Source organism: Hyperoodon ampullatus, assembly GCF_949752795.1.
Source record: "Hyperoodon ampullatus genome assembly, chromosome: 2".
NCBI classification, from domain to species: Eukaryota; Metazoa; Chordata; class Mammalia; order Artiodactyla; family Ziphiidae; genus Hyperoodon; species Hyperoodon ampullatus.
The window spans coordinates 44,010,244-44,027,629 of record NC_136915.1 but is presented as its reverse complement, the minus strand read 5'-3'; the positions used below and the strand labels follow the sequence as shown (position 1 = coordinate 44,027,629).

The window sequence follows — 17,386 nt, the reverse complement described above, 5'->3', positions numbered from 1 at the left end:
GCGCCAGGATTTGGGCGCCGCCGCGGCCTGCGCCCAGAGGGCGGGGCCAGGCCGGGCCAGGCGGGGCCAGGCGGGGCCAGGCGGGGCCAGGCGGGGCTAGGCTAGGCGGGGCGGGCGAGAGGAGGGAAGTTGTCGAAGTTAGGGGAGACGCCCGCCCGGGCCTCGCCTCCGGCTGCTCCCTCCGCCTCTTCCCCGCCCCGAGCCCCCGTCAGCCCGTCCTTCCTTCCCCTCCCGTGCATGATGGAAACACCATGGCTGCGGCGGCCCAGCTCTCTCTGACACAGGTAACGCCAACCGCCAGTCCGCCTGGCTCGGACGGCCGGTGTCCCCGGCCCCCTCCCCCACCGTCCTATGGTTCACCGACCTGGGCAGTTTCTCTCCGCCCCTGGCGGGGCGGCCGATACTGAGAGCGAGCGCGCGCGCGTGTGAGTGTGTGTGTGTGTGTGTGAGAGTGAGAGAGAGTGTGAGTGTGACTGGGGGAGGACGCCATCCCGAGACGGCAGCTCTGCCGACCCCGCCCCGGCCGGTCGGCGCCGCAGCCCCGCCCCACGCGGCGCCCACTCCTCCCGACCCCGCCGTGTCCCCCGCCCCGCTTGGTGTGTGTCCGCTCCTCTCACTCCAGTTCACCTTCACCCACCCAGGAAGTTTCCTCCTTCCAGGCCAGAAGCACCCCAGGTGAGCTCCTGTTGAGCTCTCGCGGATCAGCCTCATCCTCGGGTCAGCCCTTGCCCCACACGAGGCTCGCCCTCGGGACAGGCAGAGTCACCTTCCTGAGCCAGGCGCTCAGGGTCGCCTCCAAGCCAGTCTTTCCTCTCTAAACCGGCCTTTTCCCAGCGGAGTCCGACGAAAACCCTTCTCCAGCAGTTTTCTCCAGTCAGTCTCTCTTCCACATAAGTCTCATTCTACCAGAGCGCGTACTTACCTTGCTAGCCCCTTCTTGGATTCAGCCTCTTCCCCTCCTGATCAGGTTTCCTGCTGGGTCAGATCCCCCGATTCAGTCTTTTCCTCCTCAGTTCTGCTACCACTCCTACCCGGTGGGCTCTCTATCGCTGTCCAAGCGGAAAACAGGGAAACATCCTTGAACAGGTGTGATGGTCCCACCAGTCTTGGTGCTGGGAAGGACGTAAGAGGTCATGTGTACTGGGGGAATCTTCACCAAAACCTGTTCTCAGGGTCTTTTCTCTTGCCATTCTGCTTCCTTCAGAGTCAGTCCTCGTGCTTCCCAGAAAACCGCTCAGCATCACTCTGGGAGCCTTGTTCCTCCCTCTCTGTATTACAGAAAGCCAATTGTAATTTTCCCGTGATGTCCTGAATGGTGAGGGGGATGTGCACCTGTCAGTCCCTTCCCGCTTTTTTGACCAGATCTCACCCCAACCTCACCTTCTCAGCCTGTTCTCTGCAGAGCTGGTGGCCATGGACTTCTCCGTTGGGGCCCACCCCAGCCTTCCTGCCTGCCCTGTAGTATCTCCCCACCACCTTGTAGTCTCCTTGGCCTGGATTTGTCAGGGCATCTAAGGCAGAACACTGGGATAGGCTATACATTGGGGCGGGAGAGTTTCCTGTGTTGGGATCAAGAGACTTTGGGGGTCTTTTGCCTAGCATTCGAGGATAGAGATACTGAGTGAAAAATGTTCTCCCCAGGAACCAGGAATCACGTTAATAACTTGTGCCTCAGGTAGAATAACTTCAGCTTGCAGGAATTTTCAGCTTCATAAGTGAAGTCTGTTTCCTTCCCAGTTTATTTGGTGTTGCTTATCCTATTTTGACAAGCAGATATTGGGGAAGAATACTTGGAAAATGGTGATTTAATCTTGGTAGCGAATCTCTTTGGAAGGGTCCTCCTGAAAACTCAGATTCGGGGAATGGCAACATTGACTTTTGGGTGTTCACTTTTTAATAGTCTAGTTAGTGATATGCATTAAGCAAGATCCTGTTGGCAGGCTGTTGCTCTCTGGATCTGTTGACCAATTCCAGCGGGAGTTCTCCCCTCTTGAAGATTTTGTTTCCCTGAGGACTTCTATAGATTTGCTTCTTAGTTGTGTGCATACTTTATTCTCTCCCTGGCTAAGACCATGTATTCAGTTTCTATTTACTATCATCTCTGGATATTTTCTTCAGGCTCTGTCAATTTTATAGACAGTTAAGTAATTTAAATATGTTCTTGTGGTTATATATTTAAATATTAACACCCACATAAAGTAAATACTGAATTAGGAGTATTATCCTTCATTGTTTTACATATAAGAGAACAAACACTGATGGTTCATTTATATTGAATAGCCAAATAAGTCAATTTAGAATATTCTGATTTTAAGACATTAAGAGGCAATAAGATATATTGTTAAGGCACAGGAAAAAGAAACTTCCCAACTGTTAATATACCCTAATGTGCCTCCTTGTTATTTAAAAACTTTGCTGATTTGTGTTTTTTAATTTAATTTTTTAACTGCTTGAGGCAAATAAACTGAGATAACAGTGCACCCTGGTTTCACATTCATTATTGATTTGTTTATGTCACCATCACCCCCCTGCCCCAACACACATTTAGACTTAGCTATACTCAAGTGAGATCCTCCAGGGCAGGGACATCTTTCAACTCATCTGTTTCCTTCAGTGCCCATCTGGAAGAAAGTGATTAATAACTGTTTGTCTTATGAATGGCTGAAAATTCTAAAGGGTTGTATGACAGTTACAGAGATTAAACTGATGCTGAAGTTAGTTTCTGCCTCTGATCATAAGATGATAATGGTTTTGGAGTAGGTTCATTCATTCAACCAATATTTGTTAAGTACCTTTTATGTGCTATGTACTGTACTGGGATTGTCTTGTATATAATTTTTCGCCTTTATCAACTAAGCAAAACTGACAGTTGGGGGAAAAACACCTGAAAAATATTTTAATTTACTCTTTTCTTCCTCTTTCTCCTGCCTGCCAACCAACCCTCCAACTCCCCCACCACCAAAATAAATTATGTAAATTATCATGGTCTAGCTTCTAGACCGGATAGACTGTTAGAATATTGAAATGTTAGTTTCATTCCCAGCTCTGCCAGGAGCTAACTGTATGGCATTAAGTCTCCAGGCCTCAGTTTTCTTAGTTTGAATATTCATTCAACAAATATGTACTGACCATTTATTATGTACTAGGAATTATTCTAGGTGCTGAGGATATATTAATGAACAAAATAGATGGCAGTTCTTGGAGCTTGGAGACAAAAAAAACATGGAGCTTACATTCTAGTTGGACAGTTTGAATTAGCTGATCTAAGGACCTTTCCAAAGAACATTCTTTTTATAGATCATATTCTATGATTTGGAAATCTAGTGGTGACTTTCCTACGGTACTTTAGTGCTATATAGCCTTAGTGGTTTTTTTAAAAAATAAATTTATTTACTTATTTATTTATGGCTGCGTTGGGTCTTGGTTGCTGCATGCAGGCTTCCTCTAGTTTCAGAGAGCGGGGGCTCTTCTTAGCTTCAGTGCGCGGGCTTCTCATTGTGGTGGCTTCTCTCGTTGCGCAGCACGGGCTCTAGGTGCGTGGGTTTCAGTAGATGTGGCTCGTGGGCTCTAGAGCGCAGGCACAGTAGTTGTGGCGCACGGGCTTAGTTGCTTTGCAGCATGTGGGATCTTCCCGGACCGGGGATCGGACCCGTGTCCCCTGCATTGGCAGGCGGATTCTTAACCACTGCACCACCAGGGAAGTCCAGCCTTAGTGTTTTTCAATTTTAGTTTTCTTCGCTAGGTATTCTATTCTTGTCAATAAGAAGTAAAACTTGAGTGAGAAAGATTTGTGATTTTTGCTTATGGTGGTAGATTACAAAAAGATATTAATGCTTCCTCTTTTTAAACTTTGCTGATTGCCCATTTCTTCCTTAAGGCTGTATCTCTAATAATAATGATAATAATACTATTAGCTTCCCTTTGGGTGTTACTGTATGCCAAGAATTTTACTTCACTTAACCTAACACTCCATTTTACAAATGAGGGAAATAATTTACATAAATTAGTAAGTGATAGATCTAAGATTTGAACCAAAGTCTGTACGACTTCAAAATCTGTGCACTGTACTTCTCTGTGTACTACATGCTCGGCATATCCATTGCTCCCTTGTATTTTTTATTATTTTTTTTCAGTATTTGCCTTGTTTTCCTAATTAGGTACTAAACTTCTTGAGTATGGAAGCATTATCTTTTGCCTTTGAATCTCCAGTACCTTTCATGGTTTCTTGACAGTACAATTGTGGGCGCACAAGTACTGCTCTTGATGATGAGGAAGGTTTTATTTTATTGAAAGATGGTATAATATGAGTATTTTAAATAATCATCCATCAGTTCAGCTTTATGCTGAAATTTTCTTGTTTTAATTTAGCAAGGATTCTTTTTTTAATAATAAAAAAGCCTTTAGAATGGGACTTAATTAAAAGTCTTAATATTTGGTCAAAAACAATACATGCTGTAAGGATACTTTTTTTTAATGCTTTTTTTAAATTGCAAGAGTGATAAAACTGCATTACAGAAAATTTGGAAATTGGAAAAAAATCTCCCATAATTTCAGTTTTTGGTGTTTATTTTCAATTTCATTAAAGTAGACAGTATGTGTTAATATGGGTATCACCTTTGCGGTCTGGTTTAACAGTTATGATGGTAAATACAGGGCAGAGTGTGAAAATTACAACATGTTCTCAGAAGCAGAAAAGGAGTGTTTATTCAACATGACATATCATTTGAGTTCCTACTATGGGAAAGGCACAATAATGATATTTTTCGGTTTTGCCTGCAATTACAGTCCAGTATATTCAGGAAATCTTTGTTTCCTTGAGCAGTATTTAACAGTTTTCAAAAATGGCTTGGAATGTTCAGCATTTGGGAGGAGCTGTCACAGTTAAAATTAATTAGGAACAGTTGGTTTGTCCAATAGAGTGTATTCTTTTGTTTTCACTCTATTTGCAGACAGAACAATGATAACAGACTAACATGTAGTAGAAAAAGATTGAGCATCTTTATTTAGTAACGAATCATAGTTCTAATCCCCTCTCTCACTAATAGTCTAATTTAAGGTCTCAATCTAAGGTGTTTTACTTGCTCTTCAAGGAATTTTAAACACAGTTATATGCTTCTTTGTTTTGTGAATTTTGGACTTAATAAAATTGGAACTCTGAAAACCAAAATCAGGAAAATGGCTTAAGCGAGAGAAGGGATGGGAGAGGGAGGTATGTAGGGAGGGAGGGGGGGAAAGATCCATTGATAGAGGTCTGGGTAATTTGGAGAATTGGTAGAAATAAATGAAAAATTAATCTAGGCAGAGTTCGTTAGGCAAACCCATATACTAAAATTTCATTTTAAAGTAGTGGAACTCTCATCAACAAGATAAAATATTATGTCTTCATTAAAAATTATGTTTATTAGGAGCTTTTATTAATCTGAGGGATGTTGTAATTTGAATGCTGTATTACAGTACAGTGGAAACATTTTATTTAGACAAATAATCTAATCCACTTAAGCATCATAGAAAAAAGACTGGAAGAAAAAAAACACCAAGATTTTGTGATAGCATGGTTATAATTTTTACTTACCTTCTTTTCAACAGTGAGCATGTATTTCTTCTGTAATCAGCCAACTTAGCATTTCTATGTGACAACTTTTTTGAAAATTCACCCTTTTAAATTGAAATCAATAACTATATGTAATATTGATATCAACTATACTTCAATTAAAAAAATAAATAGCTATATGTTAAGTAAAACTTTGTGTTCTAAGATGGCATCTATATTCACATTTCATCTTAAACATTCCCGTCTTTGGGTTTAGAGAAATTGGCCAGAAGAATGATAAAAATTATTATTACAATTGGTTTGGAGAATTCAGAGGACTAAATTATAATTTTGTGTGCTGCTTTATAATTTGCGAAGCATTTTATGCTCTCTCATTTCATCTTCACAATAATCAGTAAGCTAGACTATTATTATCATTATTTCAAACTAGAGAATACTCAGGCTCAGAATTTTGACTTAGGTTTATGCTGGCTCTCTTACTTACCGACTGTAAAACTTATGTTAAAAAAAAATTCAGGGCTTCCCTGGTGGCGCAGTGGTTGAGAGTCCGCCTGCCGATGCAGGGAACACGGGTTTGTGCCCCGGTCCAGGAAGATCCCACATGCCGTGGAGTGGCTGGGCCTGTGAGCCATGGCCGCTGAGCCTGTGCGTCCGGAGCCTGTGCTCTGCAACGGGAGAGGTCACAGCAGTGAGAGGCCCGCGTACCGCAAAAAAAAAAAAAAAATTCACACATACCAGTGAAAGTCTCCATCCTGCTCTTGGCCTTCAATCCCGTTCCAAGAGGCAGTCATTCTTGATGTTTCTTGTGTGTATTTCCAGCAATAGTCTGTGATGTAGATGCAAAAAAAAAAAAAAAAAAAATATATATATATATATATATACACACACACACATATATGCACAAACACACATATGTATAAGATATGCTATATATATAGTGTGAGTGTATGTATATTTCTTTTGAATAAGCTGCATATTTTGTGGCTTATTATTATTTAGCATAATTGATCTAGGAGATTGTTCTATGTGAGCACATACAGATTTCCCTCATTATTTCCAACACTTGAGAATATTCCTTTATATGAATATACTGTAATTTATTTAACTAGCCACCTAATGATGGACTTTTATATTGTTTGTGATCTTTTGTTGTTAGCAACAGTGCTGCAGTGAATATTCTTTTATACATCTTTGTGCACATGTGTATGTGCATTAATTTTTAGTAGGTATAATTTGGGGCCAAAGGATATTTTTAATTTGGATAGATACTGCCAGTTTACATTCAGAAAGGTTATACCATCAACAGTGTTTGTGCCTTTTCCCCATCAACATGGTATATTATCAAGTTTTGGTCATTGTTAACCTGGTATATAATAATGATGTTTGTTGAAAGTTGGCCTCATGCACTGTGCTTCCCTATCACATAAATGTGAGCTTTTTAATATTTTGTACAAAAGTAAGATAGAAGTGAGGTATAAGAAACTTTGTGATATAAATAATGCTTTAATGAATTGCAAGTGCAATTAAAAAATAATGGTTGGTACTACAAAGCTACAGTAATCAAAGCAGTATGGTACTGGCACAAAAACAAACACATAGATCAATGGAACACAATAGAGAGCCCAGAAATAAACCCATGCACTTACGGTCAGTTAACCTATGACAAAGGAGGCAAGAATATACAATGGAGAAAAGACAATCTCTTCCATAAGTGGTGCTGGGAAAACTGGACATCTACATGTAAAAGAATGAAATTAGAGCATTCTCTAACACCACATACAAAAATAAACTCAAATGGATTAAAGACCTAGATGTAAGACGTAAAACCATAAAACTCCTAGAAGAAAACATAGGCAGGACACTCTGACATAAATTGTAGCAACATTTTTTTGGATCTGTTTCCTAAAGCAAAGGAAATAAAAGCAAAAATAAACAAATGGACCTAATTAAACATAAAGCTTTTGCACAGCAAAGGAAACCATCAACAAAACAAAAAGACAACCTACTGAATGGGAGAAAATATTTGCAAATGATATGACTGATAAGGGGTTTATATCCAACATATATAGATAGCTCATAACTCAACATCAAAAAAACAACCAACCTGATTAAAAAATGGACAGAAGAACTGAATAGGCATTTTTGCAAAGAGGACATGCAGATGGCCAACAGGCACATGAAAAGATGCTCAACATTGCTAATCATAAGGGACAATGCAAATCAAAACCATAATGAGATATCACACACCTGTCAGAATGACTGTCATCAAAAAGAACACAAATAACAAATGTTGGTGAGGATATGGAGAAAAGGGAACCTCCATACACTGTTGGATGTAAATTGATGTAGCCACTGTGAAAAACAGTATGGAGGTTTCTCAAAAAATTAAAAATAGAACTACCATGTAACCCAGCAATTCCATTCCTGGGTATATATCCAAAAAAAACACAAAAACACTAATTTGAAAAGATACATGCACCCCGATGTTCATAGCAACATTATTTACAATTGTCAAGATATGGAAGCAACCTGTGTCCATCAACAGGTGACTGGATAAAGAAGATGTGGTATGTATATATATATATACAATGGAAATATTACTCAGCCATAAAAAAGAATGAAATTTTGCCATTTGTAGCAACATAGATGGACTTGGAGGGTATTATGCTAAGTGAAATAAATCAGAGAAAGACAAATACTGTATGATAGCACTTATACGTGGAGTCTAAAAAAGACAACAAGCTAGTGAATATAACAAAAAGAAGCAGAGTCACAGATATAAAGAAGAACCTAGTGGTTCAGTGAGGAGAGGGAAGGTAGAGGGGCAATATAGTGGTAGGGGATTAAGAGGTACAAAATATTATGTATAAAATAAGCTACAAGGATATATTGTACAACATGGAATATAACCAATATTTCATAATAACTATAAATGGAGTGTAACCTTTAAAAATTGTGAATCACTATATTGTACAATTGTAACTGATATTGTACATCAAGAACACTTCAATTTTAAAAAAGAAAAAATAATAAAGGTTGGAGCTCTTTTAAAAACTTGTTTTTATGCAGTACAACTATGCAAAGAAAAGTAAGCCTCACTTCTTCTTTAGATTGGGAATTTTGTAATGAGGATTTAACAGGACCAGGAGTTTCCCATCTGAAATAATCAAGCTGCTTATTTCTTGTTATGTCTTCAGTAAAAATTTGGCCAAGAACATACTTTTGGAGGGAAAACTTCTATATTATAATACTTTTTTTTTTTTAAGATCATGGCTTCTCAACTTTGGCACTGTTGACATTTTGGGCCAGATAATTCTTTCGTGTGGGGGGCTGTCCTGTGCATTGTGGGATGTTTTGCAGCGTCCTATCCACAAAATGCTAGTAGCACTCTTCCCAGCTGGGGCCATCAAAATATTTCCAGACATAGCCAAATATTTCCTGGGGCACAAAATTGCCCCAAGTTGAGAATCCCTGATTTAAATATACTTTTTAAAGTTAGTGGTCCACTAAGGCATTTGGGAATTACAGAAATATGTGCTTTCTTGGGATAGGAACAGAGGGAATAGTTTATCTTCATATTTTAATTTCTAAACCCGCCATGAGCCATGAATGACTAATTGTGCATGGATATTGAGCTTAAAAAAATGATAAGACAACTGAAAATTGTGAACTTAATTTTATGTGTGATTTCTCTGCCTTTCTTAGTGTGGTCTTATTTTAGTTGTGGAACAATTCTATCTAGTGGGCTAAATATTAATACAAAGATCCTGGAAGGAAAACATTCTTATGCCACTATTGAGAAGGAAGAGGACTAATGTTATGTAAACTACTAAGCAGTAGGTACTTTTACGTGATTTACATATATTATTTCACTTAATATTCACAGCCTTTCTACAAGTAGGGATTAGTCTTCTGCATTACTTACTCAGGGTTGTGTTGTAAGTGGTAGATTTGAGATTTGAACCTGGGCACATCTGTTCTAAAGCACATTTGCTATGCTGCTTCCTGTAAACAGCCATTGACTATATTTCAGACAAATTTAGGGATAAAAATGAACATTCACATGATATTACATTCCTCTATTGTTATGTAAAAGGAGCAAATTACTCAGAGAGTGGGATCTGTGTGTGAGTGTGTGTGTGTGTGTGTGTGTGTGTGTGAGAGAGAGAGAGAGAGAAAGAGAGAGACAGAGAAGAGGTCAGTTTGGGGATAATAATAATTAATGCATATTGAGAACTTATGATTTGTCAGGCACTGTTTTCAATAATCCTTACAACCTTTTAACCAGATCATCCTTATTATTCTTGTTTTATAAAAAGAGAAAACTTAGGCACACAGGTAAAGTAACTTGTTCAAGGTCAAGCTACTCTTAAGTGGTAGAGCCAGGGTTATAACCTAGGTAGTGTAAACAGCTTATATAAATTGAACGAGTCTGTATTTCTGAGGGCAAAATAGCTCTGACAGAACTAATTAATGGTGCCATTCCTTGGTTATCACTGAACATACGTTCTAGGCTGCAACATCTTATGTGAAAATCAACTTTTCATTGCATAGACCACATCTCTAGAAAGTGATTTTTTTTTCTTTTCTTTTTTTTTATTTTGCTTTATAACAAATTTAATCAGTTATACATATACATATGTTCCCATATCCCCTCCCTTTTGCGTCTCCCTCCCACCCTCCCTATCCCACCCCTCCAGGCGGTCAGAAAGCACCGAGCTGATCTCCCTGTGCTATGCGGCTGCTTCCCATTAGCTATCTACCTTACGTTTGGTAGTGTATATATGTCCATGCCGCTCTTTCACTTTGTCACAGCTTACCCTTCCCCCTCCCCATATCCTCAAGTCCATTCTCTAGTAGGTCTGTGTCTTTATTCCTGTCTTACCCCTATGTTCTTCATGACATTTTTTTTTCTTAAATTCCATATATATGTGTCAGCATACAGTATTTGTCTTTCTCTTTCTGACTTACTTCACTCTGTATGACAGACTCTAGGTCCATCCACCTCATTACAAATAGCTCAATTTCATTTCTTTTTATGGCTGAGTAATATTCCATTGTATATATGTGCCACATCTTCTTTACCCATTCATCCGATGATGGACACTTAGGTTGTTTCCATCTCTGGGCTATTGTAAATAGGGCTGCTATGAACATTTTGGTACATGTCTCTTTTTGAATTATGGTTTTCTCAGGGTATATGCCCAGTAGTGGGATTGCTGGGTCATATGGTAGTTCTATTTGTAGTTTTTTAAGGAACCTCCATACCGTTCTCCATAGTGGCTGTACCAATTCACATTCCCACCAGCAGTGCAAGAGTGTTCCCTTTTTTCCACACCCTCTCCAGCATTTATTGTTTCTAGATTTTTTTATGATGGCCATTCTGACTGGTGTGAGATGATATCTCATTGTAGTTTTGATTTGCATTTCTCTAATGAGTAAAGATGTTGAGCATCCTTTCATGTGTTTGTTGGCAGTCTGTATATCTTCTGTGGAGAAATGTCTATTTAGGTCTGCCCATTTTTGGATTGGGTTGTTTGTTTTTTTGTTATTGAGCTGCATGAGCTGCTTATAAATTTTGGAGATTAATCCTTTGTCAGTTGCTTCATTTGCAAATATTTTCTCCCATTCTGAGGGTTGTCTTTTGGTCTTGTTTATGGTTTCCTTTGCTGTGCAAAAGCTTTTAAGTTTCATTAGGTCCCATGTGTTTATTTTTGTCTTTATTTCCATTTCTCTAGGAGGTGGGTCAAAAAGGATCTTGCTGTGATTTATGTCATAGAGTGTTCTGCCTATGCTTTCCTCTAAGAGTTTGATAGTGTCTGGCCTTACATTTAGGTCTTTAATCCATTTTGAGCTTATTTTTGTGTATGGTGTTAGGGAGTGATCTAAACTCATACTTTTACATGTCCCTGTCCAGTTTTCCCAGCACCACTTATTGAAGAGACTGTCCTTTCTCCACTGTACATTCCTGCCTCCTTTATCAAAGATAAGGTGACCATATGTCCGTGGGTTTATCTCTGGGCTTTCTATCCTGTTCCATTGATCTATCTTTCTGTTTTTGTGCCAGTACCATACTGTCTTGATTACTGTAGCTTTGTAGTATAGTCTGAAGTCAGGGAGCCTGATTCCTCCAGCTCCATTTTTCGTTCTCAAGATTGCTTTGGCTATTCGGGGTCTTTTGTGTTTCCATACAAATTGTGAAATTTTTTGCTCTAGTTCTGTGAAAAATGCCAGTGGTAGTTTGATAGGGATTGCATTGAATCTGTAGATTGCTTTGGGTAGTAGAGTCATTTTCACAATGTTGATTCTTCCAATCCAAGAACATGGTACATCTCTCCATCTATTTGTATCATCTTTAATTTCTTTCATCAGTGTCTTATAATTTTCTGCATACAGGTCTTTTGTCTCCTTAGGTAGGTTTATTCCTAGATATTTTATTCTTTTTGTTGCAATGGTAAATGGGAGTGTTTCCTTGATTTCACTTTCAGATTTTTCATCATTAGTATATAGGAATGCCAGAGATTTCTGTGCATTAATTTTGTATCCTGCAACTTTACCAAATTCATTGATTAGCTCTAGTAGTTTTCTGGTAGCATCTTTAGGATTCTCTATGTATAGTATCATGTCATCTGCAAACAGTGACAGCTTTACTTCTTCTTTTCCGATTTGGATACCTTTTATTTCCTTTTCTTCTCTGATTGCTGTGGCTAAAACTTCCAAAACTAGGTTGAATAAGAGTGGTGAGAGTGGGCAACCTTGTCTTGTTCCCGATCTTAGTGGAAATGGTTTCAGTTTTTCACCATTGAGGACGATGCTGGCTGTGGGTTTGTCATATATGGCCTTTATTATGTTGAGGAAAGTTCCCTCTATGCCTACTTTCTGCAGGGTTTTTATCATAAATGGGTGTTGAATTTTGTCGAAAGCTTTCTCTGCATCTATTGAGATGATCATATGGTTTTTCTCCTTCAATTTGTTAATATGGTGTATCACGTTGATTGATTTGCGTATATTGAAGAATCCTTGCATTCCTGGAATAAACCCCACTTGATCATGGTGTATGATCCTTTTAATGTGCTGTTGGATTCTGTTTGCTAGTATTTTGTTGAGGATTTTTGCATCTATGTTCATCAGTGATATTGGCCTGTAGTTTTCTTTCTTTGTGACATCCTTGTCTGGTTTTGGTATCAAGGTGATGGTGGCCTCGTAGAATGAGTTTGGGAGTGTTCCTCCCTCTGCTATATTTTGGAAGAGTTTGAGAAGGATAGGTGTTAGCTCTTCTCTAAATGCTTGATAGAATTCGCCTGTGAAGCCATCTGGTCCTGGGCTTTTGTTTGTTGGAAGATTTTTTATCACACTTTCAATTTCAGTGCTTGTGATTGGTCTGTTCATATTTTCTATTTCTTCCTGATTCAGTCTTGGCAGGTTGTGCATTTCTAAGAATTTGTCCATTTCTTCCAGGTTGTCCATTTTATTGGCATAGAGTTGCTTATAGTAATCTCTCATGATCTTTTGTATTTCTGCAGTGTCAGTTGTTACTTCTTTTTCATTTCTAATTCTATTGATTTGAGTCTTCTCCCTTTTTTTCTTGATGAGTCTGGCTAATGGTTTATCAATTTTGTTTATCTTCTCAAAGAACCAGCTTTTAGTTTTATTGATCTTTGCTATCGTTTCCTTCATTTCTTTTTCATTTATTTCTGATCTGATTTTTATGATTTCTTTCCTTCTGCTAACTTTGGGATGTTTTTGTTCTTCTTTCTCTAATTGCTTTAGGTGCAAGGTTAGGTTGTTTATTCGAGATGTTTCCTGTTTCTTAAGGTGGGATTGTATTGCTATAAACTTCCCTCTTAGAACTGCTTTTGCTGCATCCCATAGGTTTTGGGTCGTCGTGTCTCCATTGTCATTTGTTTCTAGGTATTTTTTAATTTCCTCTTTGATTTCTTCAGTGATCACTTCGTTATTAAGTAGTGTATTGTTTAGCCTCCATGTGTTTGTATTTTTTACAGCTCTTTTCCTGTAATTGATATCTAGTCTCATAGCATTGTGGTCGGAAAAGATACTTGATACAATTTCAATTTTCTTAAATTTACCAAGGCTTGATTTGTGACCCAAGATATGATCTATCCTGGAGAATGTTCCATGAGCACTTGAGAAAAATGTGTATTCTGTTCTTTTTGGATGGAATGTCCTATAAATATCAATTAAGTCCATCTTGTTTAATGTATCATTTAAAGCTTGTGTTTCCTTATTTATTTTCATTTTGGACGATCTGTCCATTGGTGAAAGTGGGGTGTTAAAGTCCCCTACTATGATTGTGTTACTGTCGATTTCCCCTTTTATGGCTGTTAGTATTTGCCTTATGTATTGAGGTGCTCCTATGTTGGGTGCATAAATATTTACAATTGTTATATCTTCTTCTTGGATCGATCCCTTGACCATTATGTAGTGTCCTTCTTTGTCTCTTCTAGTAGTCTTTATTTTAAAGTCTATTTTGTCTGATATGAGAATTGCTACTCCAGCTTTCTTTTGGTTTCCATTTGCATGGAATATCTTTTCCCATCCTCTTACTTTCAGTCTGTATGTGTCTCTAGGTCTGAAGTGGGTCTCTTGTAGACAGCATATATATGGGTCTTGTTTTTGTATCCATTCAGCCAATCTGTGTCTTTTGGTGGGAGCATTTAGTCCATTTACATTTAAGGTAATTATCGATATGTATGTTCCTATTCCCATTTTCTTAATTGTTTTGGGTTCATTATTGTAGGTCTTTTCCTTCTGTTGTGTTTCTTGCCTAGAGAAGTTCCTTTAGCATTTGTTGTAAAGCTGGTTTGGTGGTGCTGAACTCTCTCAGCTTTTGCTTGTCTGTAAACGTTTTAATTTCTCCATCAAATCTGAATGAGATCCTTGCTGGGTAGAGTAGTCTTGGTTGCAGGTTTCTCTCCTTCATCACTTTAATTATGTCCTGCCACTCCCTTCTGGCTTGTAGAGTTTCTGCTGAGAGATCAGCTGTTATCCTGATGGGGATTCCCTTGTGTGTTACTTGTTGTTTTTGCCTTGCTGCTTTTAATATGATTTCTTTGTGTTTAATTTTTGACAGTTTGATTAATATGTGTCTTGGCGTATTTCTCCTTGGATTTATTCTGTATGGGACTCTCTGTGCCTCCTGGACTTGATTAACTATTTCCTTTCCCATATTAGGGAAGTTTTCAACTATAATCTCTTCAAATATTTTCTCAGTCCCTTTCTTTTTCTCTTCTTCTTCTGGAACCCCTATAATTCGAATGTTGGTGCGTTTAATGTTGTCCCAGAGGTCTCTGAGACTGTCCTCTGTTCTTTTCATTCTTTTTTCTTTATTTTGCTCTGCATCAGTTATTTCCACTATTTTATCTTCCACCTCACTTATCCGTTCTTCTGCCTCAGTTATTCTGCTATTGATCCCATCTAGAGTATTTTTCATTTCATTTATTGTGTTTTTCATCGATGCTTGATTCATCTTTAGTTCTTCTAGGTCCTTGTTAACTGTTTCTTGCATTTTGTCTATTGTATTTCCAAGATTTTGGATCTGGGAAATAGAATCTTGGATCATCTTTACCATCATTATTCTGAATTCTTTTTCAGGTAGACTGCCTATTACCTCTTCATTTGTTAGGTCTGGTGGGTTTTTATCTTGCTCCTTCTCCTGCTGTGTGTTTTTCTGTCTCCTCATTTTGCTTATGTTACTGTGTTTGGGGTCTCCTTTTTGCAGGCTGCAGGTTCGTAGTTCCCGTTGTTTTTGGTGTCTGTCCCCAGTGGCTAAGGTTGGTTTAGTGGGTTGTGTAGGCTTCCTGGTGGAGGGGACTAGTGCCTGTGTTCTGGTGGATGAGGCTGGATCTTGTCTTTCTGGTGGGCAGGTCCACGTCTGGTGGTGTGTTTTGGGGTGTCTGCGGACTTTTTATGATTTTAGGCCACCTCTCTGCTAATGGGTGGCGTTGTGTTCCTGTCTTGCTAGTTGTTTGGCATAGGGTGTCCAGCACTGTAGCTTGCTGGTCGTTGAGTGAAGCTGGGTGCTGGTGTTGAGATGGAGATCTCTGGAAGATTTTCGCCGTTTGATATTATGTGGAGCTGGGAGGTCTCTTGTGGACCAGTGTCCTGAGGTTGGCTCTCCCACCTCAGAGGCACAGCACTGACTCCTGGCTCCTCAATTTGGGATGATTTGTTGTCTATTCATGTATTCCACAGATGCAGGGTACATCAAGTTGATTATGGAGCTTTAATCCGCTGCTTCTGAGGCTGCTGGGAGAGGTTTCCTTTTCTCTTCTTTGTTCTCACAGCTCCTGGGTCTCAGCTTTGGATTTGGCCCCGCCTCTGCGTGTAGGTCGCCGGAGGGCGTCTGTTCTTCGCTCAGACAGGACAGGGTTAAAGGAGCAGCCTCTTCGGGGACTCTGGCTCACTCAGGCCGGGCGGGAGGGAGGTGCACGGAGTGCGGGGCGAGCCTGCAGCCGCAGAGGTCGGCGTGACGTTGCACCAGCCCGAGGCGCGCAGTGCGTTCTCCCAGGGAAGCCGCCCCTGGATCCCGGGACCCCGGCAGTGGCGGGCTGCACAGGCTCCCGGAAGGGCGGTGTGGACAGTGACCTGCGCTCGCACACAGGCTTCTTGGCGGCGGCAGCAGCAGCCCCAGCGTCCCACGCCCGTCACTGGGCTCCGCGCTTTCAGTCGTGACTCGCGCCCGTCTGTGGAGCCCCTTTAAGCAGCGCTCTTAATCCCCTCTCCTCGCGCACCAGGAAACCAAGAGGGAAGAAAAAGTCTCTTGCCTCTTCGGCAGCTCCAGAGTTTTCCCGGACTCCCTTCCGGCTAGCTGTGGCACATTAGCCCCCTTCAGGCTGAGTTCTCGCTGCCAGCCGCAGTCCTCTCCCTGCGCTCTGACCGAAGCCCGAGCCTCAGCTTCCAGTGCCGCCCGCCCCGGCGGGCGAGCAGACAAGCCTCTCGGGCTGGTGAGTGCCGCTCGGCACCGATCCTCTGTGCGGGAATCTCTCCGCTTTGCCCTACCCAGGTATGTGGGGAGTTTCTTGCCTTTTGGGAGGTCTGGGGTCTTCTGCCAGCGTTCAGTAGGTGTTCTGTAGGAGTTGTTCCACGTGTAGCTGTATTTCTGGTGTATCCGTGGGGAGGAAGGTGATCTCCGCGTCTTACTCTTCCGCCATCTTACCCGGAAGTCTCTCCTTTCAATTCTAGAAAGTGATTGTTGTACCAAGTTATAGTGGAGGGTTTTTGTAGACGTGATAGAAGGTAGTTTTACATTTTGCTACCTCTAGGAATTTATTGCTTATGAAAACCTAAACTTATTTAGGTTAGTATAGGTCACGCCAGTGTTTACGTTTAAGCTAATAGTCTCTTGGACATGGTAGTTTGGACTTGGAGTTCCTTCAGTATCATATTACTAAAGATCATACCGTGTATCAGAGAAAATTTTCCCTAAAAAACAAACTATTTTACTAAGTAAAATAGAACTGCTAGGTCTGGGGATTTCTGGTGCTCCAGATATGAACAATTGTTGAGAGCTAGGGTGAAAAAATGGGAGTCTCGGGCTTTGCAGTCAGAATGTCTTAGGTTTCAATCTTTTGTTTGATTGTGTAACAAGTTTCTTAGCCTCTTTCTTTTTTTACCTATAAAATGGCAAATAAGCTTAACCTGCAGGATTTGTTGTGAAGAATATGTGAAATGTTTATAAATGTCTTGGATCAGTTTAAATGGTAGCAGCTATTAACAACAACAACAACTACTACTATCACTAGCCAAATGTTTATAATAGCTAGATTTTAGTTATTTATAGGGCTGTTAATTTTTATGGAATGTTACACTTAATTA

The 17,386-nt window shown here is 40.1% G+C and overlaps 1 protein-coding gene across 3 annotated transcripts in view; it reads left to right on the top strand.

Annotated features, from left to right (window-relative positions):
- Positions 1 to 251: 251 nt before the first annotated feature.
- Positions 252 to 17,386, top strand: part of EPS15 (epidermal growth factor receptor pathway substrate 15) — a gene marked incomplete at both ends in the record, with an annotated part of 167,787 nt that continues 150,652 nt past the window's right edge. For all 3 annotated transcript variants that reach the window (XM_079727163.1, XM_079727162.1, XM_079727161.1), the window contains one exon: positions 252 to 284. In XM_079727163.1, coding sequence (XP_079583289.1) covers positions 252 to 284 — 33 coding nt within the window. The remainder of the gene's footprint in view (positions 285 to 17,386) is intronic.